Source organism: Pholis gunnellus (genome assembly GCF_910591455.1).
Source record: "Pholis gunnellus genome assembly, chromosome: 19".
NCBI lineage: Eukaryota > Metazoa > Chordata > Actinopteri > Perciformes > Pholidae > Pholis > Pholis gunnellus.
The window spans coordinates 15,750,877-15,766,579 of record NC_136546.1 but is presented as its reverse complement, the minus strand read 5'-3'; the positions used below and the strand labels follow the sequence as shown (position 1 = coordinate 15,766,579).

Genomic DNA, 15,703 nt, shown 5'->3' with positions numbered 1-15,703 from the left:
TTTGGAGTCCTCATTTCTTTTGTAGTTCTTTATAACCCCCCCCCCCCCTGTTATCATTATTTTCTATATATTTTGTTCCTTTCTTTGTATTCAGTTGCATTTTTATCTAATACTACTAATACAAAATGAATATGCACAGTAACACCCATTGCCAATTGCAGTGGGAAGAGTTTCTAGGAAGTGTGTTACCTACAATCAAATCAGGTTTGAACTTATCCACCCCTCGCCTTTAAGGAGTTTCCTTCATGTGAAAATCTACGTTATCGCATGTCTGTGTAATTGACCGAAATCTCTCTCTCTTGGTGTGCCATTGTTGATTGGTCCGACCCTTATTGAAGCCAAATCGCTTGAGGCACGCTGGTGTTTTCCGCGTGTGTCATGGTCTGATAGTCACACTTTGGCAAACCTGTATCTCAACTCCTGGACTGCAGAATGGACTCCTCTTCCACACCCGACATTATGTCAGAAGACTTGAGGCGAATCGCACACATTAAGAGTTTCAGTTAAGCCCATCATTCACCCGCGGGTGGCAAATTGCTGTGTCTGTATGCAACCTTGTGTCTGCTCTTCTTATGTCTTGAGTTTACCAAGGGGAGTTGTTTCTGGTTCAACTATGTCTTATTTCTCTCTTAGAAGTGATGCTGGTGATGATGGGAGGGGGCTGGGTGGGGGATATTAAGGGCTTACTGTAGCATCTCTAAGTTCCTTGGGATCTGGCGGGAAGGGGATGACGTGTGTGGCTTTGCGTTCAATGTGTTATTTACAAAAGTGATTGTACTGTTTTGTATTGTTGTGTAGGAAAAGTGTCATGTATGCATATTTTCAATAAAGCATTCAGGGTTTTGAAAAGTAAAAGTTTGATGGGACAATAAATTGTGAAGTTCCCCGAGAATAAAGTTTTCAGAACCCAGAAAAGTCAACTCTTAAACACAGAAGTGGACCCAGGTTGGCTCTGAATCACTGTGGCAAAGGGTCTCTCGAGGGTTAAATATCTGTCAAGGTTCTACTTTGTATTCAGTTGTTTATGATGTAATTTCAGGAGCCAGACCGTCTGGTAAAAGGCTATCTTCGATGCCATTAGGAATAATGAGAACAATTGCCAATAAAGGGGCATTATTTTGAGTAAGTGATGTTGTTGGCCACACATTTCTATAGAAAACTTGCCTTTTACTTTAGGAAGCGGGTGTCCACGGCGTGGGTGCTGACAAAATGTGAGAATATCTTTGGAGACCCAAAGTGTTCAATATTTAAAATGATGAAGTAAATAATCCTGTGACTTGATACAGACCAAATATATAATAAAACCATGGAATTGTGAAATAATCCAATGCATTTTTTTAACATTGCTTTGCAGACAGCATAGCTGGCTCTGCTCTTTTTGTCTTGACTGATATATTTGTGATGAAAAGTGATTTGAAATAAAAGGGTCATTGAGGAAAATTCAGACTTGAAAATGGATCTTTTGGAATATAAACTCCTGCAGTAAATTGTCATTGTAATAAAAGACATAATGAAATAATATTTGATAATGAGATTTTCTTTTATAAATGTACAGGATTATTTCACTATATAGTGGTCATATTAAACATTTTGTGTATGTATGTATTTCATGTATTTATTCAGTACCACTGCGGGCCTGGAGACTCATTACGCCACCTAGTGGTCAACTGCTAAATCTAAGTAAAACAACAACAACAACAAACATTGAGACGAATATTAGCCATACTTCAAGTATTTTACACTACAGAAATGCTCAGTTAGAAATAAAAGTACTGCATTTAAAAATTACTATTGAGTACTCATTATGCAGAACGGACAGTTTCAGACAATGCATCTTACATTACTGTATTATAGTCATTGAAAGATGAATGCAAGTATCACGTTAATGATGCAGCTGGTAAAGGTGGAGCTAATTGTAATTACTTTATCATATTTCATTTGTTGATAATGTTAATGTTTAATAATTTGAATTGGCAAAATAACTAACTGCATCAAATAAATATAGTTGAGTAAAAAGTACAAAATGTCCCTCTGAAATATAGCAGAGTAGAGATATAAAGTGACATCAAATGGAAATACTCATGTAAATTACACAAGCATCTCAAATTTATACTATATATATTGAATATGTACAGTACTTGATTACATGTATTTACTTTCCACAGCTGCAAATCAGCCACAAAAAAAGGCAATCCTGCTGCAGTTTATTCCATCTGAGTGGAGCAAAACATGTATTTATAATTTAGGAACCTCCAAAATGAGACGCTCGACAGCCGTGCGTTTTATTTCACTGCAGAAGAGATGCAAAATGTACGGGCTGTTTTTAATAGAACTAACATATAAATATAGTTAAGAGTGAAGTCCTTCCTGACTGATAACGATACGGCTAAAAATAAACAGCACAATAAACCATATAGAAATCCAGCTGACGTGGTTTGTTTTGCTCCATCTGAAAAGGGGGAGTGGCGTCCAAACCGACGTCACACTGGTGTCCGCCCACTCCTCTCTCTCTCTCTCTCTCTGTCTCTCTCCCAACCTCCGTCTAGTCCAGTGTCTCTACGCCGAGAACAGAGCACCGTTGTCGGATCTACCTGGCTGTCAACCGACGAGCTCCAACGGCAGTCATGGCGGCGCCGTTAGCCCACTTCGACGAGGACTGGCAGGACTTTAACGAATTCAAACCGTCCACGACGTCCACCGACCAGCAGTTGGACCAGCTGAACTCTAACGTGAGCGATCCGTCTCCGTCGTCGGGCCTCGACGACTTCTCCGACCTGGACAACAGCTTCTCCGGGGAGATCTGCAGCTTCAAATCGATGGAGGACCTCGTCCAGGACTTCGACGAGAAGCTGACGGTGTGTTTCCGAAACTACAACACGGCGACGGAAAACATCGCCCCCGTAAGACCCATCACAGAGGACAGCTACTTGAAGGACGATGAGTGAGTGCGAATATTTATGCGAATTTTTATTTACGCTAACTTTTAATCATCTTCGCTAATGTTAGCTTAGCCGCGTTAGCCTCACTCGGCTAAGCTTAATGTTACACAGTAGGGGGGATCTTAGCTTAGCTGCAATCACTGTCGTCCAAAGTTTGCCAGCTAGCTAGTGCATGTTTACACTTTATTTGTTATTATAACAACGTGTGTTATACTTCTTCATTATTAGGTTAACTTAGATACTTGAATACAAGTTGTCATTCATACCTTGAGAAGTAGAAACACATTATAGTCTTTCAAATATCAAATACAAAGTACTAGCTAGCATATTTTGACAGTTTGATCCTTAAAGGGATGAATTAAGAGTGTTTATGTTGCCTGTGTTTGTTTGTGTTTTTGTGTGTGTGTTGGTAGGTGTGTGTGTGTGTGGGTGTGGAGGGTTCCTGCCACGTTACCAGTACTTGATGTCATAATATACTGGTTGATGTTAGCTATTAAACCACTGATCCATAACGTTTACGGGCCCCGCTTGTTCCTTCTTAGTGCAAACAGACACAATACATCATGTTTTATTCACGCCATCCTGACTGAAAGGTTACACTGTCTGCATCTATTCTCGCCACCTCACCAGCCCTTGTTATCTCAGTCTGAGGTAGACATTCAAATGTCTAAACTACACATTGAAATGACAACATGTTATTCCTTCCCAGCTGCCAGTCACACCGATCCCACACAAAGTATGGACGTCACTGTGACTGGCGAGCTGTGTGGGCTGCTTAAAATCACCCTCCTCTTGCCTTCTGCACATTGCAACATCGTCAAACTGTTTGATCTAATCACAGAATGTATGTAAGCGTCCCCATCGCCACCAAAAGGGAAGTCAGTCATGTATGCACATGTCGATCCAAAAGTGTTCCTTTTGCTTGAATATTGTACCTGAACGAACTAGGATTTAAATATTAAGTTTGGGACTCCAAGATGTTGCTTACATAACCGTAACATTAACTGGGATGAAGTCGTGACAGGTGCACAACATAATGACGGCAGAATCAGACTAAAATGTCCCACGCTTGAAAATGCAATGTTTAAGGGCTGCGGTGAATGGCCTTTATTTAGGATCAGCTACAGAGCAGCAACATTTAGTCGATACATATATGAGTTTAAAGTGAATCTTTTGATTAACTAACGTTTATCCTGCAGAAATGACAAAAGGATGTGCTGCTTTTCTCTGTTTATATAGTTGTTGTTTTTGCTTTATCTTTCTAAACTCAATATATATTCTGCTGATTATTTTCTTGATTAATTGTACCCTAAAATGACAAAAAAATAAATATATATATTCTTTCTAATGTGACATTTGACAAAGAACGTTACACATTTCTGCAACTAGAACAAGTGCATGTTAGGTGTTTTTGCTTGATTCAACAACTGACACTTTGTCAAAATTGTTGCAGTGCTGTGTGTTGATTTGAACCGGCTGTTGTATGAATGTCGTGCTAGCTAACCAACATAATATCTAGCAGATACCTCGCTGTCACTTGGACATGATAACCGGGGACTCGTGACTGGACTCAAACAAGCTCATACTTTGGACTTTTGTAACTTAACTGCAACTCTGCCGCACACACACATACACACTGACAGTCGTAACTAAAGTAGTGGAGAGCTTGTCACATTAAAGAACAGTAACAGTCTCGCAGTTAATGGTGCTCTGGCTGTTTAGGGGAAGGCTGGTCAGACGGGGGAAAGAAGCATCTATGGTTGTTGTAGATAAAGAAACAGAGGAAGGAGGGAATAGAATAATTGGACGGCAGCCCGTAAAAGCCCAAAGAGCAGTGCCGAGCTCAGTGAGAGTCTTTTCTGGATGACTGCACTTTTGCAGGACGTGACTGGGCGCTTAACAAGTTCTCCAGAAAGACCGTGGCTGAGACGAACAACGGGGATGACAAGGAGGAAATGTGTGCGTGTGTGTGTGTGAGAGAATGGAGAATTCAAATTGTGTTTGTGTTAAAGCAAAGTCGTGCATGTGGATTATATGTGTACAAGATAAAACAACATCCACACCAGCATATTCAAGCAAGTTGCCCCTTGTTTGTGAATGTAAATGCTGCTAGTGCAACTGGAGCTAATCGTGTATTTGGTCATGCACTCACGTGTCCGACACACTGTCATTGCTTGAGGCCCAAAAAGAATTTCCTGCCAGCCTTTGCCCTATTTAGAACAACCCCTACTCAGCCCCCCCACTCCCCAAGCTGGGCATGAGCACTTCAGGGGGAACATGCAAGTTATGTAAATACTTGTGTGTGTGTGTGTGTGAGAGAGAGGGGGTATGACGATGCAGAGCCACTCTGACACATGGGTTCACAGCATCCATCCTCGCTCTGCTTGCAGCAGTCGGGGCCAGGAACACAAACACAGTGACTCGCACGTGCACTTGAATTTAATATTCCCCACAGATTCTGTTTTCTGTCGTGGTGATTGAAAACATGCACAATGCTGCAGCTGTTTGTTTCCAAATGGGACCACACGGAAGGGCAGTTTTTATTTAGTGTTTCATACAGCTGCAATAACCTTTTTAAGTCGGTGGAATTTAATTGCAACACTCCCTCGGATGATTGAAAGATGGACTCCACGGTTGAACGTTGTACTTGTTTGGTCAACAGACTCCGTGCCGCCGTCTGATTGGCTGCGATAACTTCTCCGCCAACGTTCGACAGTCCGGTGGTGTAATGATGACACTGTTTCTAAATCATCTAATATTATCCGCAAACCTGTGAACAACCCTGATGTGATGAAGGAGTTGTTGCGTCCGTCAGTGGTTTTTCAGGCGGCTGCTGAGGTGGTGAGGGAGTAAGCAGAGAGCCGGACACAACACCGCCAAGTAATGCTGTGTCACAATAAAAAAAGAGAAGGAAGCAGGGTTTGTCTCATCTACTGTGTGTCGAAAACTCCTCGCTTATCTTCTGTCCTCTATTCTGTGTCGCGTGCTATTATATTATTGTCCGATCCTAACTAAAGCGCCGTCCCCTCTTTCTTTTCCTCCAGGGTGTGGAACGCTCTGACCGATAATTACGGCAACGTGATGGCCGTGGACTGGAAGACTTCGCACACCCGCTCCCTACACCTGCCCACCCTCAACATCACGGAGCAGGAGGTACGACGGAGACACACCCAAGTCCTTAAGTGTAACATGTCATGCACACAGTGAATGCACGGGCTACATTCCCATGATCTAGCACCGTCTGTGAACCTTGCAGAAAAAGAGACACAAATGTAAAGCAGGTTGATCCTCTGCCATCAATCTGCTTAACCACCTGTTTGTTGTCTCATCCAAGATTTTATCTCTCTCTTTCTGTGTCTCCCTCTCAAATCTCTTCCCCCTCCCTCCCTCCCTCCCTCCTCAACGGACAGAAGTTGGATAACCAGTCTCTGGACCTGTCTGACGACGAGGAGCTCAGGGAGCAGATGGATATGCACTCCATCATCGTCTCCTGCATCAGCGACGAGCCGCTCTACACAGCCGAACAGGTGACTGTGAACACGCACAGTGGCACAAAAAATGCTGCTTCTGTTTCTTGTAAAACTAGCCTAAGCTTATCCAAGTAATCACTTTAAAGTCCATCCGTGAGGCGCCCATGTACTAAGGACGCAGAGGCCCGGGTTCGATTCTGATACACGGCCCTTTGCTGCATGTCATCCCCCCCCCCCCCCCCCCTTTCCTTTCTTCAGATGCACTATCAAATAATGGCAATTCATGTTCATTAATGTTTTTTAGCATGTCATGATGTTGAGAGCATGTTCACTTCTCTTTTTTTGGCCTCACACACACACACACACGCTTTTATAAACCATTTTTAGATTTCATGATGATCTAAAATCGTTGTCACCGGCACAAAGTACAAACAGAGTAAACCCAAAATAGCAACGTGGAACAAAGAATTTATTGCTCACTGCTTGCTCGTGACATTCCAGTCGAGGTACAGGAAACTGTATCTCTAAACATCTAATAATGTAGCAGACTCTTGTTTTGAAGGGCCACACTAACATTTGGAACATCCTTTCCTCTACGTCTATAAAACTACAACAGAAAACACCTTCACATAGTCACATACACCCTTACTTTAACCTATAAACAGCAAATTCACAACATGGGACCATAGATCTGTGAACATATGTGTGTGTATTTTCCGGGGGGGCTGCTGTTCAGGTGATCGAGGAGATAGAGGAGATGATGCAGGAGTCTCCGGACCCAGAGGACGACGAGAGCCCCTCACAGTCCGACCTGTCGATGCTGTCCCAAGACCTCCACGCCCTGAAGCGCTCCGGCTCCAACACCAGCTACGAGGACCGTGAGTACCGCCATGTTGTCATCGTTTACAAGAAGAGAATACAGCTTCTAATATTGTCTGTGCTCACCCCCATGTGAGACAACAGTGCTTCTTTTTCACACTCCACTCCCAGTTGGCAGTTCTCTAAATCACTCAATGAAGTGCAATGGGTCGCACTGTCAGAGCTACGCACACACACACACACACACTAACGTTCTTACGTAATATGTTTCAAATGCAAAAGGACAGCAATTACGTTTTTCCTACATGTTATATAATCAACCGCAAATAATTGGCTTTAGCACAATTATATATATATATATATATATATATATGTGGATATTTGACAGATTTCCAAACGTTAAAGAAAGCTTTTGTGTACTTTATGACACATGATTGGTTCCTGACGCTAACGGTTAGCCATGACTGGTTAATACATTTCTGTCTCTTCAAAGGAATCTTTATCTCCGTCATTACAAGGTTGTTTATTGACCATGTGACATTTAACCGATGGTGCTATCGGAAGAATTGATGAATATTCAACATTATAACGTTGTGTTTCCATTTCATTAACTGCCAAACCACCAACCTGTCAAGCTGAATACTCATCAGATCTGCTGTTCTTTCATATAAACCCACACACTCACACACACAACAAGTACGTCCTCTGCTGCTTCCTAATCTATCTCCACACCGTCCTCAGGGCTGCGTCAGCTGTCTGTGTCTGAGCTCACCGAGACGTTGGAGGAGGTGGAGACGGCCATTCGCCGCTACAGTGAGGAGCTGATCCAGGCTCTGGCCCTGCGAGATGAACTGGACTATGAAAAGGAGGTACTTTTCATTTTCATCCTCTTAACTGCGTCGCCTCAACGTCACCACAACGAGGCAACAAGAAAATGACCAAATTATTAACAGCACTTTAGCCGACTTTAGAGTCATTATCAGGCGGACAATTCCAAAGTAGATTTGGTTGTAAAGAAGCTTTTAAATGTTAGATTTAAACATCTGCGTCATGATAGGACTGCATGGCGCACAGCGCTCTGTAGGCTCGTGTGAGGGGTCAGTGGACCGCCAGCAGCTTCGCCTTTGCGATATAATTTGCTTCAACGTCGTGAATGTCACTTGTGTATTTTCAACAGGAGATAAAAATAGATTTCTTTTGGAGCACTGTACAAAGAAGAAATTCAAAAGTAAATGGCCGTTTGATCCTAAAAAGAGTGTTGTCCCAGGTGAAGAACAGCTTCATCTCGCTGTTGATCGACGTGCAGAACAGACAGAAGGAGCACCGCGAGCTGCTGCGGAAGAAGAAGAAAATCCGAAGTACGACTACAACCAGGGCCAACGGCCAGAGGACAGCCAGCACGCACATACCGGGCACGGTGAGTCACGCGGGGACACGGCGTGGGCGATGAAAACATATGCCCCGAATGCATGATTATATTCACGATCGGTGAAAGAGAGGGTACGCCGTTCTTCAAAGTAGAAGCAGATATGCATGAGGCATGACGTGACAGTTTGCGTGGGAGAGCTGCTTTCACACGTTTTTACTTCTTTCCTCTCTTAATATAGAAATCTCTTTACTCTCCTTCTTCCTCTCCATCCTTGTAGCTCCTCACTCTGGAGGGACTCTCCAATGTCATTCAAAATGGCCTCCGTCAAACTTTTGGCAACACAGGAGGGGACAAACAGGTGCCCCGGCTCTTTCTTTCCACTCACATGGTTTTTTCTTTGCAGATATTTTCTTGTTTTGTTTCCTTCCTTTTTTTATTTTTACCACTGGCATGTTTCTCCACAGCTACTGCTGGCGTTTGGTGTCGAATGTTCGATCATTTACTTCTTCCGTTTTGTCTTTGTGTTTTGATTTCTGTCCTTCTGTCATTTTATCTCTTTTATTTGACCACTTCTTATATTTTGCAGCTTTTACCGTTCTTCCATCTTGTTCTTTCTTTGTTTTACGCCCAAGAGGACCGTGTTGCATAATCATTGCTTTCATCATTTATTTTATTAATGAATAATAATAATGAAAGTTGGTTATTTTACCAACTACCAGTTACACGCAAGCCTGCGCTTGCTTATCATGTGTTCATATGTCAACATTCATAGCACTGACATAACATTTTATTTTTGTTTTGAGATTGAAGTAAAACGCAATAACAACATATGTGGCAATTATAGAGACTTTTACTGTAACTGACCCTTCGCTAAGCTTCGCTAAGCTGCTACTCCATCAAGCCGCAGTGCAACATGAAGCCCACACTGTCACTAAATGCACTTCCTGAATATACAATGAAGTCTGACTTTATTTACTGTTACAATCACTAAAAATCAAAAGCAGTATATGTACACAGACAGTTTATCTTCACTGGTATAGAAGTGCTAATGCTAGGTAATGATGTGCTAACGCACTCAGCTAATATTAAAGGTTTTTATGTAGAAACGTAATATTTTAGTTTCATTATTACACAAAATCCAAACTGTCCAGCCTGAAAATAAAGAAAATGTGAAAAGATCACATGACAGTCTGTGGAGCAGAGCCGATGCTACGCTATGATTGGCCCGTCTGCGTGCGAGGGGTGGGACTTAGTGAAGGGTCAATCTTCCACTTACACGTGTAACAATATTATTTCCTTGTGTCTTACGTGATCTTCTTGTTTTCAGTACCTGACCACAGTAATCCCTTATGAGACGAAAACTGGCTACCCAGCGGTAGAAGACCTCCAGATCCTCACAAAGAGTGAGTGTATCGACACCTTCCAAAACACACACAAACTCTCACACTCTGCAGCTTGTTTGTTCTTTGTTTTGCCTCAATGCATGTATATGTTTTTTTACATATATGTGCTACTCTCTCCTTTAATAGTCCTCCACGCCATGAGGGATGACAGTGAGAAGGTACCTGCCCTGCTAACAGACTACATCCTCAAAGGTAAACATGCATCCTCAATCAGATTGAACCGCTTCCCCCGTATGTTTGATAAACGTACTCTGTGTTTAGAGGTGTGTCACAGCCAGGTGACATTCAGACATCCTGTCCCATTTTGCTTGAAAGAGGAAGTACAAAATCTCCATTTTCAGGGAAGCTGACGGTAGAAAAAAAAAGGGGGGGGGGGGGGGGTTAAAGGGGAGGAGAGGGGGGGCAATGCTTTTTCTTGCCACCCTTCACTGTTGACCTGTACCTTCCTTGTCTTTCGCCTGTGCTGCATTGTCCTCTGGGTAGCTCTGGTATGAGAGCGGTGGAAACTTGAGGTTTGTGAGGCACTGACTCATTAACACCGATTCTTCACCTTCAGCCTTCTTCTGCTCAGAGCCCCGTTAAACGCCCCTCTTCTCTTTCTTCGTAGTTTCACTAACGTCCCCCCCCTCCCCTTCAGAGCAGCAGCCTTTTCCCCCTTCACTCGCTCCTCGCTGTAGTGCCCGTCGTGCTGTGCGGTGCTTGTGGCTGCACTACACCTACCCTGAAACACACAAACGCACTCATGCACACACTTCCCCTTTTTACCGCAAGCTTGTAGTAGCAGCAGCTGCTTCTCACCTGTTTTCTTTTCTCACCCCACATTTCCCCCCCTGTGGTAGTTGTTCTTCCATCATTTACAGCTCCTCTCCTTCATGTCAAAGCCACATTCATCATAACCCGCTCTGTTCTTGTCTCCACAGTGCTTTGTCCGACGTAAAGCCAAAAGCGAGCCTCCTGTTTCCAGAACCATTCACTGGACCATCAGAAGAGGGTTCTGGTAATCTGGAAGAACCCAGTTAATGGATTCACAATCCAAATCTTCCTTTCTCCCTTTTTTTTTCTTTCATAGACTTCCTTTCCTTTTTTTTTTTTACTCTGCCACCTAAGATTTTGACTCTAGATATAACTCCTGGGTCTTTATATTTCTTTTCATATGTAAATGTTTTATGTTTTTAATGCCTGAGTGCTACAACCCTGTATATCCTGCCTGCATGATGATTTGTGTATGGATGCCAGTAATCAGTATTATTCTGAACACGTCACTTCCTGATCAGCCAGTGGCTCTTGAATGGAGAAGGGTCGGCTGTATTTCCCTCCCACAGGCTGCACCAGCAGGCCTGAGGAAGGCAAATGCAGTCCAATCTCTCTGTTTTATAAATCTAATGCATCCGTGTACGTAGTTTATGCCTGACGAGGAAAACATGTCCTGACCATCTCTGAAGTGCCAGGCTCAAAACATAAACCCTGTTTTCTTTCCCCGTATGGAAACCTTCACTTCAACGGCATTTGCTGATTGATTACATATAATGTCTCGGGGGTTGAAAAGATTTTTAAAACTTTAAAATCCAATTTCGTAGGGCCCGTCTTTGCATGTTGGTTTGGGTTTTACGCTCAGTTTTGGCTGTAAATTGAATGTTTAAATTGAAATATTTTGTATACGATCAAACATTGCACAGTTTTTGGAACTTTTAACTTTTTGAAAAAGGGAAATGACTTAAGAAAGTAATAGCTGGATGAACAAACATGTAGAGCATATTTTTTTGGAGAAGCAATTGTTTTTAGTGAGATTAGAGACTTGCCAGTAGCCACATTTTGTGACCACATTGCAACACAATTTAGCAAATGCTGTCCATCGACCTCTGAGCCCTCAAGTAGTGACCGCCACCCCCAACAACTTTATCACTTCCCAGGAGTCGTCATTACGCGAGTCTGAAAATACCTCGTAAAACATTTTTGCATCGTTAGAAAAACGACCGAAACCGGTCGTAACATTAAGGTGAATATTGTGGTTAAGATAACGTTAGGTTTGATAAATGTGTAGTTAAGCTTCTGTTTATAAGTTGTGGGTTTTCTCTAACTGTTAACCCTTTTAACTGTTGTGGAAGTTTTCTAGTAGCACTTTAGTCTGTCAGTGATCCGGTCATGTAGTAGTGGAATATGTGGAGGAGTGTACTTAAAGAGTACGTCTCACTAGATTAGTGTTAGATGAGGCTTTAGCTAGTGGTGCCAAAACGTGTCAACGTAAAGGATCGTTGTCCTTCGTCCATCTATTTACCTTATTAGTCATCATGAGCATGAGAATTTAAACAACCTTAAAGGGGTTCTCCACTGATTTGACACTTTCAAATGACAAACCTTTGTTCCAAACACAGGGAATGGAGCTTGAAAGATGAAAAATACAATTGTAGGTTCCAGTGTTTTTGGAGCTTGCTGCACACTAGAGACTAAAAGTCAAAAACATCTCATCAAACTTGACGGCTCTTTGTTTGACGCGTCTCATGCAACATCTCGGGTAGTGCAATGCTATGTCACTGGAGCACCCCTTTAAAAACCTCGTACCGCCAATCTGGCACCGCATGTCCGTTGGTCCACTAACGTTCCGATCACCAGCTACTACAGGTGCACCACACACTGTCGGATCAGGTCGAGTCTAGCTCTCAGGTACGGTCATCAGTGTTGAGTTTAAATCTTGTTCTGAAAGGTACGGACATTCCTGAGTCTTTCTATTTTTATTAGCTAGACTTCAACTTCGCTGCACTTTTATCTTTTCACAAATGTCTCTCTAAACGCCTGGACGAGCCAGTGGAGGTACTCATAGAAGCCTCTTGACCAGGGTACACCAGGGTAGCATTACAGATGTTAAGTTAAATGCTTAGAGGTCCTAGACTCTGCTTAGTAGTAGCAGGTGTAGCTAGAAATGAAACGGCACAGTAGCATCCGTTTGGAGTAGCGACATCTAGCAGAAAGAAGAAGTTGAACGTGGAATTTACTTTTGTCTGGTTAAATATTATACGCATGTGTTTCGTGCATGTGGCCAGAAGAGAAGGCTGTAGGAAGATGACGAAGGGGCGTGATAAAGTTAATGGACGTTGGGGAAGATTGCACAAACGGTTGCGTAAATTTGAGGGTTCCATTTACTTCTTTTGTAAAAAGAAGAGAAAAGCGTGTAGTGCTATATTTAACTATTTATATGTATCTGTTGTTTCTACTGTTGCCACCTTTGCAAACGTTCACAATCCAGCATTCATTTGTTATGTTTACAGACATTAATATCACACTAAAGGGACAATTGCATGTTGCAGTGGAATGCAGGAAACTTAAAGCATTTAAACTGTTAGGAAGAAAACAAAAAAGGGCAACGGTAAGCATCAGAAGGCTTGTGGCAATGAAACACATGAGCCGTTTAGATTTCTATTTGAAATGGCAGGATCCCATCTCAGGCCAGAACCCTCCTCTGGTCTCTAGTTATCAGACATATCAGTGTAACTACAATTTAGAGATTTATATTTATATATGTACAACAAAACAAGCAACAGAAAAAAAGAGGCTGCCTTTCAAAATGCCTGAACGTTTTGTACATTAAACCGACTCGTTATGTTTTTAATGCAATATAATTCCCCAGTTTGGGGTTTTATGTTTCTCTCATGTGGTACTGCAGTATATTAATTTATTATGTTAATGTCATGTTTTGTAACCATATTATTGACTGTAATGGTGCAAGTGTTTATGCCCACAATGCATTGCAACTCATTTCAAATAAATTAATATGTGAAGAATGTTGTGTGTGTGTACAAGAATTGTGAAACGTATAATATTATTGCAATTTTATTAGATACATTCTGTACCCAATGAAAACCACGTATCTCCTAAACATAAACTTTTCATGAGCTCAGAAATGTTACATTTTATTTTCTTAATGGTTATAATTTAGCGAGATTTTCTCTTGAAAAACAAAAATTCTTCTAAAAGAGACACATTTGGAGATGCATGGTTTTCACTGTAGTGACGTTGACACATTACGTTATTTTCCTTTTAAAAATGCGTTATAAGTTAAAAGTCTTGCATACCTGAAGAGAACCTGAAAAGTGAAATCGATTTTCTGGTAAGTTTACTTTTCACGAATGCCTCTCAGTGTTTAACCTAAATGTGCTTTATATGAGATGGGAGCAGTTCTATTGCTTCTCAACAGCTCTCAACATGGCAGCTCCTGAGCCGGCGGCTTGCAGCTAACAGTGCTGACCGAGCAAACGGTGTTTACCTGAAGGGGAACCAATCCAATGCTCAATCAAGACGGCTGCATCCACCAGATTGATTAAATTGTCCGTGGAGTCACCAGACAGACGGTGCAAGTTACTCCAGTGATCGAGTCACGTTCGTTTATCATCGTGAGAGAGAAGAAACCTCTGCTGTCAGACAAAAACATTGAGTGAGTGGCCTCGCTTGTCGAAAAGTTTAAACACCGGCGTCCTGTCTGGTTCAGAGGTCGTCCTCCGGTCACAGGTTGGTGTCGGTGAACATGGTGTGCTCCTTCCTCACCGTGCTGAAACCTTTGACGGTGTCAACGAATTCCTCATCGTCCATAAACTGAAAGGGAGGACAGAGCTTGTTAGACAGGAGTGATTTCAAATCCTTTGTGTGTGTTTTGGCTTGTTTAAGTTTGTCTTAAGGTTCGTCTCTGTAATGTCACTGTTGTTTTTTGGGGGGTCTCTCACCATCCCACTGTCGTGGCCGGAAATGTTTGGGTCCCACACTTCGTCTTCTCCCGTGATGGACTTCCCGTCCATCATTTGACTGACGCTGCGCCTCAGGGAGTTCACACTGAGGATCTCCAGGTCACCTTGTGGTGGGACCTCATCGATGGGCTCACATTTAGCTTCCAGCTTTTCCTGGTGGGAGCGGAGAGAGAGAGAGAGAGAGAGAGATATTCACGCCATGAACGTGTGCAGCTGGATTTATTTATATATGTTTGTGCATGTTTTGGTGAGGCAGTGTTTTTTTACCTCCATCTTCATGGTGAAACCCTTAAGTGTTACACTGTTGGAGAAGGCGGTTGTGTTGGGCACCGTGTCAAACTGAAAAGGAGAGTGGGTGAGACTTATATACACTCCATAGGTCACTTCTGTCTCACTGTTATTATGGCATTATGTTTGTGCCAGGGACACTTCTCACAAGGACATAAGTTATAGTTTATAGACTATTTTGTTTGTTCAAATTAAATTACTCTTTGATAATTTTCTTCACAAAATATAATTAATGTGCTTTCGACCTACTGGCAAACTGGCCACAGTATATTACACATCACAAATTTAACAGAATTAATAGAAAATAGAAAAAACATAAAGAAAAAGTCACCAAAGATGAATAGAAATATCTAGTTTAATATTTATATTTGAACTAAATAAATATCAAATTAGCATTCTTTAGTGTGTCATAGTCTGCAGAATAGGTATTTGACTCTTCACATGAGGAATTAAAAGCATTAACGATGGCTGCATTCCATTTAGGTGGTCCAGTTGAAGGGCCATAGTACTGTGTGTTCTTGCTCACTGTAATTAGTTACAGGTGTGCTTTCTCTGCTGTGACGAGGCCGAGTGTTGCCACTAAACGGGCCTCTTCTTGATGAAGTGAACAGTGATTGGTAAATGAATGTATGTCCCCTCACCAAAACAGAGTTGCTGGTTGGATAAATAGCCATGGGGTTCC

The 15,703-nt window shown here is 42.2% G+C and overlaps 1 protein-coding gene across 1 annotated transcript; it reads left to right on the top strand.

Annotated features, from left to right (window-relative positions):
* Window positions 1-2,537: 2,537 nt before the first annotated feature.
* Window positions 2,538-13,765, top strand: fez2b (fasciculation and elongation protein zeta 2b). The gene is made up of 9 exons (XM_079179765.1): window positions 2,538-2,941; window positions 5,984-6,092; window positions 6,350-6,466; window positions 7,146-7,287; window positions 7,970-8,097; window positions 8,496-8,645; window positions 9,925-10,000; window positions 10,127-10,192; window positions 10,921-13,765. Exons 1-9 carry the CDS (start codon window positions 2,625-2,627, stop codon window positions 10,935-10,937), a joined length of 1,122 nt encoding a protein of 373 aa, XP_079035891.1. The 5' UTR covers window positions 2,538-2,624; the 3' UTR covers window positions 10,938-13,765.
* The last annotated feature ends 1,938 nt before the right edge of the window (window positions 13,766-15,703 follow it).